General features: G+C 41.5%; 1 protein-coding gene across 5 annotated transcripts in view; it reads right to left on the bottom strand.

Moving 5' to 3' along the window:
- Window positions 1-15,515, bottom strand: part of LOC109911891 (serine/threonine-protein kinase PAK 3-like) — a 224,092-nt gene that overhangs the window by 83,218 nt on the left and 125,359 nt on the right. For 4 of the 5 annotated variants that reach the window (XM_048605192.1, XM_048605191.1, XM_048605189.1 and 1 more), the window contains one exon: window positions 1,046-1,242. In XM_048605192.1, coding sequence (XP_048461149.1) covers window positions 1,046-1,220 — 175 coding nt within the window. In that variant the 5' untranslated portion in view covers window positions 1,221-1,242. Of the gene's footprint in view, window positions 1-1,045; window positions 1,262-15,515 lie in introns of all 5 variants that reach the window. The other variant, XM_048605190.1, reaches the window with a different exon arrangement.

Here is a 15,515-nt window from a genome sequence, read left to right as displayed (position 1 = left end):
GGAAGCTTGGGGGAAGACAAAACGTGAGCAAGTTCTACACTTTTTCAAAGTGTTTCTTACAACCAAAAAAAGTTAATCTTGAAAAGTTAACCAGTCCCTTCAGGGATTACTTCTTTTTGGAGCTACATGGAAGGTCCTTAAGAAAGTAACTCATGTTTCAGCTGGCACATATTCTTTGAAAGATCTTACACCTTCATAATGGCCTGGATTGTATGTGTCCCCCTCTCAGTACCCAGCCAACCACCTTCCCACCTGAGAGCTCACTTCTCCAATATAGTGGAAGGGAAGCCATGAAAAAAAAAAGTAGCTTGCCTGCATTATTTAAATAAATAAGAGAATTTGGTAACAAGCCAATTGACTACTGCACACATCATAGTGCAACTGAAGTGACCAATTAGGCCTCTCCCCATGGTGACCAAAGCCTCCACTGCCTGAAAGGGACTTCCTTCACTCCAGGATACGTGTCCTTTTCTTTAGTCTGGTTGTGACACCAGCAGCATCCGCTACAGAGCTCTTGGTACCAGTGCTGCTAGAACTGCCAACCAATCAAATTCGACAGACACTCAAAGGCAGGACTTGCTCCCACTGAGGGGAAAAAGTCACAGTCTCCACCCTTTCCCCACCCCAGTGTTACAGCTGTGAGAGTCAGCTGCCTGCAGGGCCATCCTCGACGAAACACTCACAACCAGAGCCCCATTTCACAGTCATTTGCTGTCCTATCTGCTAGCTCTCCCTGTGCAAGAGCCAAAACAGTGAATGACAACAGAGGATGGGCTGAAACTTCCAGAGATGTTACGGCCTGGCCTCAGCCAACAACCACACTCACACATCCAAAAACTTTCTATCAGCAAGTATTGGGTAATATTCAAAAACTTGACTTTTCTTCCCCAAATCATGACTATGGAGGCCCATTGTGACCGCTGGGAGTTATCTACTTAATTCACAAAGGCCTTGCATCAAATCCTAGCCTCAGCACAAATAAAGAAATTTCTGCATCTTGCAAGACATCTACTTAGGAAATACAGTAGAGAGGCTGAAACTTTACTCTTGTCGCCTGCTCCTGGGAAGATTGAACGCAGTCTGGCTTTCTTGTTCTTTTCCTCAGGAACCAATGGAAGTGGCTTCGAGCCATGGTTAAGGGAAGATGAATCACGATTATTACTGTTCATTCTCAAGGGAGGAGCTGGTGGTTTCTCTTCAGCATCAATACTATCGGACATCTTCAGCAGCCGTCACATGTGTCTAGAAATGGTGAAGAAAGCTACATTAATGTTTTCATAATTTAAAATGCTGATGCCCATCTATGAAGAAGTTTGGATGTTCAATGAGGATCTATAATGATCAAAACATGACAAATTTTGAAGAAAAGAAACAAACACTCTTTAGGACATTGATCAGCCGACAAACTCATTACCATTTTCTGTCCCCTTTTACCCCATTCTGTAGGTGCCTCTCAAAGTACCAACTCAGATTTACAACCCACAGATAGACTGATCAGTGTGTGTGCTTGAAAGCACAAAGGAAGATCCAAAAGCAAGAAAGAAAACCAAGTTGAAATGTAGCTGCATTGACTTTATAACTTAAAATTTGCCCAGTGCCCCACTACGTTCTGGAAGAACTGATCATTCTTTGTGGTGAAAGTGAATGCGGCAATGCAAAATTCTAGAGTGAAACCATTTGTGTACTTGGAGTATGGTAATTAATTTCATTAAATGCCATATCACTGACTAAGCTAAAAGTGATCAAGAACTGTAAACTATACCAATCCATTGAAAATACGTTTGATTTTTCCTTATCGCTGTAGATAAAAAATATTGAATAAATTGATAACAAACATTTCTGCACCTTGGTGTCTGTAACAATTGTGAGGAGGTCAGCCAGGTGGACCTCAGAATACTAGTTCCCTGATTGGACCATATTTATAGCCCCAATCAGGGAACCCTGGCTGACAGACATAAACTGGGAGTGTCAGAGATTCTGTTGACTCAGATCTGGCTCCGAGGGAGCTCGATCAGTGACAAGGACTCTCCACGTGTAAACAAAGGGTGACTTGGTGACGGGATACTAGCCTCTGTGGAGTTAGTTCAGTGCCTTTTCAGATACAACTGCACAAGGTGAGGACCACTGGATTCTCATATAATTTACCTGGGACTGAACAGACTAAAGAAAGGGGACAATGTTTCAATATAATCTTTTGTTGGTTGGGGAGGGGGGGGGAGCGGAAAAGGAATACGGTTTTGATCAATTATGTACTTCAATCATGTATGGATCAGAATTACATTGTAAGCTACACACAAAAAAAAAGAACTTATACAGGAAAATGTTATGGCTTTGGGATTCACTTTCCTTCGGGTTAAGCCATTAGAAATATATATTGTCATGGGCTTTATCTAAATAAATTCCAAGTAAATGTGAATAATCAAGGAAAATTTTAATAGTTCCAGGGAAAATAGCCAAATGTTACTTAACTTTCAAATAAAAATATGGACATAATGATACATATTAACTATACAAATACATATTAGATGGGAATTTAGCATGTATGTTTTGGAACTCTCAAGATTATGTTCGCCATAATTATGAAATATTCCATCCGCAATCACCCTTCAAAGTGTCCGCTTTGCAGAACACTGAATTATTTGCGAGTGTTGCCGGAATTGAAATATTTTAAAAACAACAAAAATTAATGTTCTCATCACTTCTTCAGATACAACCCTTCCTGAGTAAGCTGTCCTTATAAAAATGCTTATTCCCTCTACATTGTAACCAGGGAATTTCTTCTGCAAAAATATCACCAATCTGCCTTAAATAACGTTATCCACCCAAACACTGGAACTAACATTTTTTTTGTTTTTGCTCAATGGAAAGGAAAACCGTCACAAAATTTTCATATTTGAAGACCTGACCTCAGGATATTAACGTTCCCACCCCACTTTGGGAGTTCTTGTCAGTTTTAGTTTGTAAAATGTACATGCTGCATCTCAGCAATGTTGTGGAAGATAATAGATAGGCAAGGTTATCCTGGGCTAAGATGAAGCTCCACCCACAGCTGTACTGTTCCACGCACATCTTGCTTTGGTAAAAATGAAAGTCGTGGCTGACAACAATTTGATCAATTGCATGTTAATAAGTCTCAAATTCAGCCAAAGCAGCTGTAACTGTCTCACTGCTTCCAACTATAGACATAACTCAATGCATTCTTTACATTTTTCTTTCAAGTTTCATTTTTCACTGTCTGTGAAGACGATGTGGTGCATGGTCAGAAATGTAAAACATGCTGCATAACTACGTCACTGGCACACAACTGGGCTTAAGAATCAAGTGCACTAAGCAGGAACTGCTACCAAAATGAAATTAGAACAGTTCTAAACCTAAAAAAGGTTTAGAATCATTTGCCACTTACTCATTTTATTCATTTCAAGGAGATAGTGACAATATTGGCGGCTATGCTCAGTCACTGGCAGCTTCACATCACTTACTATTCCCCAGCCAAGATGATGGTCGGTTGACCTCTTAAGAAGCTGGGTTAACATCATTCTGATAAGATCAGTAGTGAGTCAATATAGCAATTCCATCAGACATTTTTCTTTCCTACTTATGGAAATGGTGTGCTTTGCTTCCACATTCCACCTTAACCAAGGCCAAAAGATTAATCAAACATGAAGACTGCATCACATTCCTGTAGAATCAGAAACAGTGATGCAGATATTTCCTTCCTCTCCAAATAAAAAGGCTTGTTAATATTATACCAAATATAGTGATCACTTAGAAATTGACTCACGCGTTTGGGCAGTTGTGCATTAAACAGACTCTTGTCAAAGTATTATTTTTAAAATCTGTTCCAATTAAGTGCACAATCTGTTATAGTAGTGTTTGCTAATATTAGAATAATGAAAATTAAAGCACCCCTAGTGCAGATATTTTTGCAGTCTAAATGCCTTTATCATCTACAGCTAGAAACAAAGCAGGGCTCTTTAGATTAAAATTTGACCATTGAAATCTGGAGAATAAATTTTACCCAGTCTCTGATGTTGGGTGAAAGAATATTCAGCATCAAAGTGAGAATTTTCCTACTACCAGTGTGCATCTGGTAGGAATCTGTTCCATGAAAGAGGAGTAAAAGAACCAGTAATCTTCAAAAAGATCAGTTTGGAGTTGAAGTGTGCATGGAAACAGTTAAGATTAGTTTGCAGACTGACAACTGAAATGATTTTCAGTAAATATTTTCCCAATTAAATTTCTTCTTGTCTTTTAGGTTTGAGGATCGGAACCAGTTAAAGAAGCTGCAGGTTGAACATCTTTCTCCACAACCCCCTCAACCAATGTTGAACACAAATGATTCTGGGGTGATTCATTGTAAGCTTTTCTCGCAACTCCCATTAGTGAATTTTTAGACACCCACCACAGGCCAGTACAACAGAATTCACCAGTTGAGGAATTCTAGAATTACATGGTGCATTCTGGTTCTCAGTAATTTGTGGGCCTGTAATAGGACAGTGTGCTGCATCATCAGCTCCATCAAATGCCCACTTTAAGCATAAACTACCTTCTCCAGACACATACTTCCTATTTTGTGACAGAGTTTGCATCACTTTAGGAGAAAAGTGTCTTATGGATAATATTCATTGATAGAGGTACTTTGATTTGAGGCCCATGTAATCTATGCAGTAGCTTTGATTGCCAAGTGGGGGTCAGAGATTCATTTTTTATTATTTCATTATGATAACATGATTGTCACATGTCTAATATCTGTGATAAAGTGGGCTGAAGCTAGAAATTTCAAACAAATTTCAAACATGGCAGCAACCTAAGCAGAGTTAATCTCTGATCTGCTGCTTAAGTTGGCAGCACATTGCTTTATATGGGTCTGAAAAGGGTTAGTCCAGAGATATGCCATAGGCCCAAGTCATTATAATGGGGTCATATGAATAGGTGGGCTGAACAGCTTAAGATCGTAAAGGAGTGAGACTTCATATCTCCTCCTCAAAGTCTCCAGGTATTTTTTCATTAACATATTCAGAGATGTTACTACATACCTCCAGATCAGTTGGGACACTGCCACAACAGCCCTCAAAGTCTGTCTAATCATACAACGGCATCTGTAACTAATGGCTAATGTGCAATAAAATATATTTTTTGTTAGCTACAACAGGCTCTTCTATTTAGACCAGGAAAACAGTTCCCCTCTTGCACAATGGGCCAAGGTGCAGCTTCCTATAATGAAAGAGTGCCTATTATGGCAGTAACCTACATCACAGAGCGTTTTGCTGCTCATACAGCATAGTGACCTGGCCTTTCTGTAAAAGCACAGGAACCCAACCACTAGCAAATGTCAGAAGGAAAAAGGGAAAGGCTGGCATTGGAACCCAATGCTACAGAGCCAGCTCTAAAATGGCATGCAGCATCAATTGGAGAGTTTGACAATTTTACAGGATAGACATAACAGGTAAATATAAAATCAAAAATAGATGAAAATGGAGGCAGTAAGCTTAAGGAAAAAAAAAATGTATGGATGCTATTATACCAGTGCGACATAAAGACACTCCAATGCGCAGTTCTTAAAACAATTAGATTCTCTTTTTTTTGCTGTGAAAAGCAAATCTCTCAACTGTGCCTTTTTCCTTTTTGCTGAGAAAGATCTCCAAGGATGCCCATGCACCATTTACTCTCAGCGTGTATCTGGTTGAATTAGTTAATTAGATCAAATGATTAGGATGCAGCTGAAAAATGAACAAACCGGGCAAGATTGCAACATCTGATACATAGCTAGATTTATAGAATAGGAAATGACGTGTTTCAAATCATGTCTCTCCTGTCAGAAATGGAAGGCCACTTTCAGAGATCATCAATAAATTTGGAGCAACATACAAGTCATGCATTTGCGATTCACAGCACTTCGCAATATGGAGCAGATGGTACTCTGAAAATATAATGAACAAGCAGAAACCAATGCCATATTAATGGTAAGGTACAGGCAGGTGAATCACCAATCTGGTCTGATCAGGGACAGCACATTAGTGATACTATGAGACAAGCAGGAATACTTGCCAGGTGTACGATTCTCCCAGAATTGCTAACAGTAGGTTTTGCCAAATGTTGTGGTTGGGCTTTTCTTTATAATAAAGAGATTCACGTGATATGTTCAGTGAAAAGAACAAATTCAGCTGCATCTCTAAACTCAATTCACTTTGTTGAAACTAACCATTATCACCAAGTACACAACCATGGGTGAAGGTGATAAGGTTTTAAGTAACACTGGGTCCTGATGATAGGATTAGAACCACATTGCTCACTCACCCAGGTTCTGCTGACTGGGTACAGTTAAAATATCCCTTCTCCTCCCACTAAGATATTCTGCTGTGTATCGATATTATTATCCCTTTTACAATCTCCCATACTCAGTCTGCTATCCATCTGCCTTCCTAAAACAACAGCAGAACATCCAGGTCCTGAGGTTTGCATACAATGCAGGTGTGCAGAGTCAGGTGGTATGCTGGATCAATGCAGGCACTTCTCCCTGCATTGCAGGATCTTCATTATAGAACGCAGGGGTTTTTGCTCAACAGTTTGCAGCAACGCTGCTTCCTTCATTACTACCGTGTGCATCTGCTGCCAAATACTGAACAAAAACAATTTTGTCAATTGTATCAAATTCTTTTGTGTGTTTGTTTCTAATTCAGCCCAAAATTTTGTCTTCACCACACATATTTGCACAAGTGAGGCTACACTGACATTAACCATTATGATCCCATTAAGGGTCAACTTGTGTTGGAGGTATAGTTGGAAGCTTTCCTACAGGTTGGAAGAATTTTCTGCATTTGTAGCACCTATCATGGTGAACAGTGATTCAAAACTTATGCATAATTGATCGAAATAGGCTATGTAATTGATTAGGCTTATCCTGTTTAAATTCTGTCAAGGTTGGAGCATGAGGGGCAATTCCTGTGCCAATCAAGTGAGGATAACTGGCTAACCAGTGAGTTTCAGTAAATGAATACCCTTTTGAATATCCTCTTGAATATCCTTGAGCACTTGGTTTTGTGCAAGGAACATGAACAAATAGCAACATGCTAAGTGTACAGAGCTGTTATGCAGAAGTAAAAGACATGTCAATATAATGCTGCTAAAAGCCTTTTTAAACATGGCACAAAATTAGTTCACAGGATTTTTGAACTTTACAAAGGGTGATGGTAAAGGATCAAAAAGCAAATGAAAGTATGAATGATGTCTATGGGTAAGCGGCTGTATGGCACAGTTCCCAAACTATACAAGTCAACAGAATAGAGCCTAGTTATCTGAGGGGTATTGTCCCCTTGTGGAACAAGAGGGCTTACTCCACTCAGGATGGCAGTGTACTAAGCTTGACACAAGGTGGCGTGTGGGTTCAACACAGCCAAGTATCGTCAGGACTTTGGGGTGGGTGGGGAAGGAAGGAGAATATAGTATTCTTTAAAAAGAATCTGGCTAGGGAAACATCATGTTCCACAGTAGATGACCGGAAATTCCATGTTCCAATGCATTGCCTGTGTAACGGCTTCAAATTTGCACCTTAAAACTCGATAATTACATATATAGAGGCAAGATGGCTAGTCTAGGTTCAACATACTGAATCTCCCAGTGTTCCAAACATTGAAGGATAAGAACAAAGCTAATCATTTGCTAACAAAGATCAACTTCAGGGTGAGTAAATGGTAGCTACACATGACTTGTTAACACTGGGTAAGGCATCGCCATTGAGTAAATAAGTCATGTTGCACTCGTGAATGGAGATTGAATTTTGTCCATGTTGGAAAAAAGATCTGGACAAAAAGGAACTGAGGGTATTGTTAAGTTTGCAGGTGACACAAAGATAGGTGGAGTGGCATACAGTATTGAGGTGTGGGTGGGCTGTAGAAGAACTCGGGCAGGATAGGAAAGTGGGTGAAGACGTGGCAGGTGGAATACAATGACGAAAAAGTGTGAGGTTACGTACTTTGGTTGGAAGAATTGGTAATATTTTAAGTGACGAAGGCTTCAGAAATTTGAAGCACAAAAAAAAGAGACTTTGAATCCTAGTTCAAGATTCTCTTAAGGTTAAGATGATGGTTCAGTTGACAGGTGGGAAGGCAAATGCAGTGTTAATATTCATTTTGAGATGACTAGAAATCAAGAGCAGGGATGTACTGCTGAGGCTTTACAAGGCTGTGGTCAGACCACATTTAGAATACTGCGAGCAGTTTTGAACCCTGTATCTAAGGAAGGATGTGCTGGCCTTGGAGGGATCCAGAGCAGGATCCTGGGAATGAAGGGCTTATCATATTTGGAGGGGTGGTTAAGGTCTCTGGGTCTTTGCATGATAGAGTTCAGACGGACGTGGGAATGTGCTCATTGAACCTTAAACTGAGTGGCCTGGATAAAGCGGATGTGAAGAAAATGTTCCTAGTAGGAGAGACTAGAAACTGAAGGCAAAACCTCAGTGAAACAGTGACCCTTTACAACAAAAGGTGGTGGAATTTCATCAGCCAGAGGATGGGATAGGTTCTTGACTAGTAAAGGGATCAAGTGTTAGGAACAGAAGGCATGGGAATGGGGTTGAGAAACATATCAACCATGACTGAATGGTGGAGCAGAGTCAAAGGGCTAAATGCCGGAATTCTGCTCCTATTTTAATGGATCATTCACCTATTTTAGTTCACCTGTGAACAATGCAAATGTCTCATTGTACTTCTACCAAAGGCCAGACACAAGTGTGTGTAATGAGGATGATGTCGCCAACAAACAAACCACACCTCCATACAGTTGTAAATCTTCTTTGCAGGTGACAAAGTTCTGTTCTGTTGAATTGCAACAAACGAATAGTGATTCGTGATCATTGACAGGAGGCTTTTCAGATTTCATTTGTGGGATGTGGGCGTCACTGGCTGGCCAGCATCTTTTTGCTGGTCTCTAATTGCCCTTGAGAAGGTGGTGGTGAGCTGCCTTTTTAAACCACTGCAGTCCACCTGCTGTGGATTAACCCACAATGCCATTAGGGAGGGAATTCCAGGATGTTGACCCAGCAACCAAAAGGAACGGTGATATATTTCCAAGTCAGCTGTTTAGTCCATGTTTGTACTAACGCTGTAATGAGTGGTCCTGATGGAACCCAAATTGAACACTAGTAAGTGGGTTATTGCTGAGCAGGTGCTGCTTGATAGCACTGTTGACCTCCCCTTCCATCACTTTATTGATTATCAAGAGCAGACTGCTGGGGCGGATATTTGCTGGACTGGATTTGTCCTGCTCTCCATATACTTGACATACTTGGGAATTTTCCCAATTAGATGCCAGTGGTGTAACTGTACTGAGGAGCTTGGCTACGGAAGCAACACGTTCTGGAGCACAAGCCTTCAGTACCATGCTGGAATGTTTTCAGGGCCCGTAGCCTTTCCATTTTCCAGTGCCTCCACCATTTCTTGAAATCATGTACAGGGAATCAAATTGTCTGAAGACTGGCATCTGTGATACCGGGTACTACTGGAGGCGGCAGAGATGGATCATCCACTTGGGCACTTCTGGCTGAACATTGCCGTGAATGTTTCAGTCTTCTGTACTGATGTGTTAGGCTTTTGCATCATTGAGGATGGGGATATTTGTGGAGACTCCTCCTCTGCTAAGTTGTTTAATTGTTCACCACCACCCTCAACCAGATGTGGCAGGATTGCAGACCTTTTGCGTGAAAAATTTACCCTTCAGGTCCCTTTTAAATCTTTTCCCCTCTCACTCTAGTTTAGGACTCATCCACCCCTAGGAAAAAAAAAAGACCTTGGTTATGTACCCTATCCATGCCCCTCATGATTTTATAAACCTCTATAAAACATCACCCCTCAGCCTCTGACACTCCAGGGAAAATAGTCCCAGCCTATTCAGCCTCTCCCTATAGAAGAAACCCTCCAGTCTTGGCAACATCACTGCAAATCTTTTCTGCACTCTCTCAAGGTTAGCAACATCCTTTCTATAGATGGGCAGCCCCCACCGGAATTGGACGCAGCATTCTAAAAATGTGGCCACAACAATGTCCTGTACAACTGCAACATGATGTCCCAACTCCTGTACCTAATGTTCTGATCAATGAAGGCGAGCATGCCAAATGCCTTCTTCACCACCCTGAGCTGCCAGAGGAAGTGGTGGAGGCGGGTACAATTACAAACACTTCAAAAGGTGTCCGGATGGGTAGATGAATAGGAAGAATTTAGAGGGATATGGACCAAATACAACTTGGTCAGATTGGGATGTCTGGTTGGTGTGGATGAGTTGGACCGAAGGGTCTGTTTCTGCGCTGTATGACTCTTTATTTCCCTCTTGTTCATTTCTTCACCACCTGCTGCAGATCCAGTCCCACAGCTCCGACCTTCGACCTGACCAGCTTGATCAGCAGCAATGCTGCCAAGCCACGCTTGGTGGCTATTGAAATCCCCCATGCAGAGTACACTTTTACCCTTGCTGCCCTCAGTGCTTCCTCCAAGCATTGTTCAACATGGAAAAGTATGTTTCATCAGCTGAGACAGGATGCTAGATAGTAATCAGCAAGTTTTGTTGCCCATATTTAATCTGGTGCTTGTGTCACATCATGGGGTGCGGAGTCAATGTCAAGGACTTCCAGGGGAACTCCATTCTGACTGTATACCACTTTCACCACTTCTGCTGTGTCTGTCCTACTATCGGACAGGACATATCCAGGGACGGTGATGGTGGTGTCTGGGACAGTTATACTCACAGATACTTATAGCAGGCTGATGCTTGACTAGTCTATAAGAGAGCTCTCCCAATTTGGCGCTGGCTAGTAAGGAGGACTTTACAGGCTCGACACGGCTATTTTTTACGTTTCCAGTGCCTTAGTTAATGCCAGGTGGTCTGTCCAACTTCATTTCTTTGACAGTTTGTAGCGATTGATACAAATAAATGGTTTGCTTGGCCATTTCAGAGGGCAATTGAGAGTCAGCCACATTGCTGTGGGTCAGAGGCACAGGCCAGGTGAGGACGGTAGATTTCCCTCCCTGAAGGAGGGTGAGTCTGATGGGATTTTCTAATAATTGACAATGGTTTCATGCTAGTTTTTTCTTTAATTCAGAATTCAAATTCCACCATCTGCTACGGCTGGATTTGAACCTAAACATTAGCTGAATTTCTGGATTAGTAGTCTAGCAATAATGGTACTGGATCATCACCTTCCCATGTGTTTTGCAGGCATCTATCTTACAACCAGTTCAATGAAGACAGTATGAGCAAGATGGAGTTCTGAGGAAGGGTCACCAAGACTCGAAAGGTTAACTGATTTTTTTCCTCAGGTGCTGCCAGACCTGCTGAGCTTTTCCAGCAACTTCTGTTTTTGTTCATGAGCAAGACTATGTTGGACTGAACTCTTAATATAGAGCGCTCTGATTTGAGGCGATTCACAAATGAGCTAGCAGTGGGAGGATGAAAACACCTTTAAAATAAAGAAAAAGCAACTGGGTCTGGAATGCACAACCCGAGAGAGAGTAGGAAGAGAAAGCTGATTTAAAGTAAGAATTGAGAGAGAATTCAAATTGGCTAAAAAAATATAAAATTTTACAATGTTATGGGGCTGGGGCTGGGGCAAGTGGGACTAGTTGAAACAAAAACCAAAAATATTGCTGGAGAAACTCAGCAGGCCTGGCAGTATCTGTGGGGAGAAAGCAGAGTTAATGTTTTGAGTTCAGTGACTCTTCAGAACTGGCTTAGTGGAGAAAATAAAAAGGTGGGACATAGCCGGAGGACAGGGTTTGGGGTGGCAAGACAGAGGTGAGTATATACAGGCAGAGAAGGCAATTCAAGAATTGATTGCTCCTCTCACCAACTTTTACAGATGTACTGTAGAAAGCACTGTATTCTATTTGGATACATCACGGCTTGGTACAGCAACTGCTCTGCCCAGGACTGTAAGAAACTATAGAGTTGTGAACATCGTCCAATCCATCATGCAAGCCAACCTTCCATCCATTGACTCCACCTACACTTCCCTCTGCCTTGGAAAGGCAGCCAAAGACCCCTCCTATCCCAGATAGAATCTCTTCCAACCTCTTCCTTCAAGCAGAAAATACAAAAGCTTAAACACACGTACCAACAGGTTCAAGAACAGCTTCTTCCCTGCTGATATTAGACTGCTGAATGGACCTTTCAAATCTAATGTTGATCTTACTTTTGTACATGTTCTTTGCAGCCATATTTTTGTTCAATCACCCAATGATCTCTGTACAACATGATCTGCTCATACTGCATGCAAAACAAAATATTTTTCACTGTAGAGCTGGAGGAACACAGCAGGCCAGGCAATAGAGCAGGAAAGCTGACGTTTCAGGTCGGGACTCTTCTTCAGAAAAAAAAAATTGTTCCTTTTCTGAAGAAGAGTCCCGACCTGAAACGTCAACTTTCCTGCTCCTCTGATGCTGCCTGGCCTGCTGTGTTCCTCCAGCTCCACACTGTTATCTCTGACTTCAGCATCGGCAGTTCTTACTATCACTACTTTTCACTGTATCTAGGTACATGTGACAATAATAAAATAAAATCAAATTCAAATCAAAGGGAACAGGGTTGGAGTGAAATAAGCCATCTCTTCCATTCATCTTAAACTACTGCCACTCAACGAAAGAGGAACACTAATTCTCAGTAAACTGCATTATCCCGCTCTCTAATTAGAGCATGCTTAAAAATCAGCCAAGAACTGAGTAATGTATGTATGTATCAGTCATTGCATAGCTGTGATGCAATACGTGCTCTAAAGTACTCATGAACTAAAATCACCACAGATCCAGAACGAAATGGGTGATTTGCCTGTCTCTCAAACTCTGAAAAATCTTTAAAAATTTCAAAAATTAGACCCAAATTCCACCAGTGAGGTTTTGCTCAATTGCTCTGTGAATCATCTATCATTCTTCACTTAAGACACAGCATTTTTCTTACCTTGTTAGCAATTATTATTACAGCGGCTATTTCAACCTCACGGAGACATTTCTACACAAAATGATTTCAGAGGGCAGCCTGCGATTATGAAAGGAGGTTGCCAGAGAGCTCTTATCTGCAGACTTCAGTGTTTAAAGAAGTCTCCTTGAGTAACACACTTAGAACTGATAAAGTATTCAGCAGCTGTTGTTCATTAATATTCAAGCACCTCAGGTAACTCGACATTCTGACTGAATTTCAGTCATTTCAAGGAATCATTGATCTGATGTGCCGCAGGTAGATAGTCCCAACTTTCCTCATGGATAGTTTGAGTTAATGAGAATATAATATTTCTCATGAAGCCCTACACAAACATTACAAAAGAAATGACTAGCCAACCCCTTCCATCTCAAGACTGCTGTTGTCTGGTTCCAAGGTACTAGAAATTCTCCAAAAGAAAATCCACTGTGCTAATTTATTTTTAGTTTCCAAGTTCATCCTGAAATCCCATAAACATTAAGTTTAACAAATAGCTTAGTGTGGCAGTTTCTCAAAAATCCTTTCGAAGTCAAGGTACATCTTGTCAGAGTTTTCCCACTGTCCTTTAGGTCGTCACTTCCTTAAAATCACAAACAAACATCAACCAGAAAGGATATATGCTTTTACTACCAATGTTGATTGATGTTTACTAGGTTAGTGCTGTACAGATAAAGGTTTAATTCACTCCCCACAATCAATTTTAATGGTTGTTTATATTTAGCCTTCATACATCTTCCATATAATTTCCACCAATTTAGTGACTTTACTAAGGCTGATCTACTAATCCCAAATTTAAAATAACAGAACCATTGAATGATACGGTCCATCAAGAAACCAGTCAGTCTATTGTGCCTGATGCCAGTTCTTGGAAACAGCTGTTCAATTAATCCCATGGCCCTGTAATTTTGTGTTCTCGTTTTTATCCAATTTCCTTTCAAAAGCTACTGTTGAATTTTTCCTCCATCACAATTTTAGACAGTGCATTCTAGATCATAAAAATGCACTGCAGTAAGTTAATAAGGAGAAACTTATAGGGGCCTAAGCGGTATGGGCTATGGTGAGATTTGCGGCAGAATTGGGAAAGAAATCCAGCAAGGTCTCCTTCTACATTAGGAGCAACTTGTTGCACTTGTTAGGAATTTGCTGAGCAGTGAGGCACCTTTGACGGTAGTCACCAACAAGTAGTAATGATGCAATTCACTTTACTGAATGTTTGGCTGCCAATCTTACCGAGCCAGACATCAAGAATTCTCAACATGGAATACAAAATAGGTACCCAGCCACTTCAGCTCACTGCAGGCCATAATCAGCTTCCATTCTGCTCAGCACCAAACAACATCTTTGGGCACAAGCCTCACATTCATCCACAAAGGGTAAATTTGGATGCCAACACAGCATAACCATTACAGCACTTGTAGCTTAGCTTAGAAAGCAGACTTGCATTATGTGTGCACCATCAACTAGGTCACTGCTCACAGAATGGACAAGGCTGCATCTCAGGGCTGCTCGGTTGATATCTTAACGCTTGCTGCTTGCTCACAAGCTCAATCCCTATTAGCGCATCCATCAGAGCCAAAGGCTACCAAACAGTGCTGCCATATTGATGTGCTGTTTTGCTCCTTGTCAGTAGGGATTGCTCATTGTCAAAATCAGGATCTGTCCCGGTTGGAGTAGATCAGAGCCGGGTGCATAGTGGACAGCAGACCAGTCATTGGTCAAAACATCAGCATTTAGTTGGCATTGTGGGGATGGACTGCAGCCTCTAATGGTTTTTGTTCACTTTTGCCAGGTGGAAATAAAAGCCTATCTTTGGAATTGTCTAATTCTTGCCTGTATGTGATGTTCCCCACTGGCCAATGGCAATTTGCAGGGTCTCCAATGGGCAGGGTAGTGATGGCTTAGGGCAAAATCTTATCGGAGTCTGAGCCATGTAGGTATGAAGACAACGGTAGCAAAATCAGGCATGTCTGATGAGGCCCATCACAATGTCGGGAGGAATTCAGTCCATCTTTTATGTTCATCACCAACGGCATGTGGAGATTCTCACTAGACAGCAGTAATTTGCCAATTAGCGGTCATTATTGCTCGTTTAATACGATGTTGATGGTACAGCTCACCTCATTAATATTCAGCCTCCCATCTTAACCATACACATTTGACACTGGGGGGGAAAAAAATCCAAGGAGCAACGACCTGGTGGATTCAGCTCACTGCTTACTCCAAACAACCTTCACATTGGCCACTAGGCACCAGCATCTCAGGTCACTCTGCATAAGCACCAGTCACACCTATCCCACAGTCCATATATTAGTATCTGTTATGTCCCAATCTCCAAGAACCTTCACGGCACATTTCCGATTCATTTTGGAAGTGCAGAAGCAGCCTAATGTTGCACCCAGAGCCGTCATATAAATGCTGCGGCAAGGACACTGAGCTGGCCGCATGTCCCTGAGCACATCACCTGGACTGGACTGCATCTCTGGGCTCTTTGCTTCTCTCAGTGCTCACTCCGAGATAGCAGGCTCATATTACTGCTGCGAGCTGTGCTGTTTTAAACA

The sequence above is a fragment of the Rhincodon typus genome, chromosome 14 (assembly GCF_021869965.1).
Source record: "Rhincodon typus isolate 14 chromosome 14, sRhiTyp1.1, whole genome shotgun sequence".
NCBI classification, from domain to species: domain Eukaryota; kingdom Metazoa; phylum Chordata; class Chondrichthyes; order Orectolobiformes; family Rhincodontidae; genus Rhincodon; species Rhincodon typus.
Note: the sequence above shows the minus strand (reverse complement) of the source record. Positions and strands in the feature narration are given on the sequence as shown.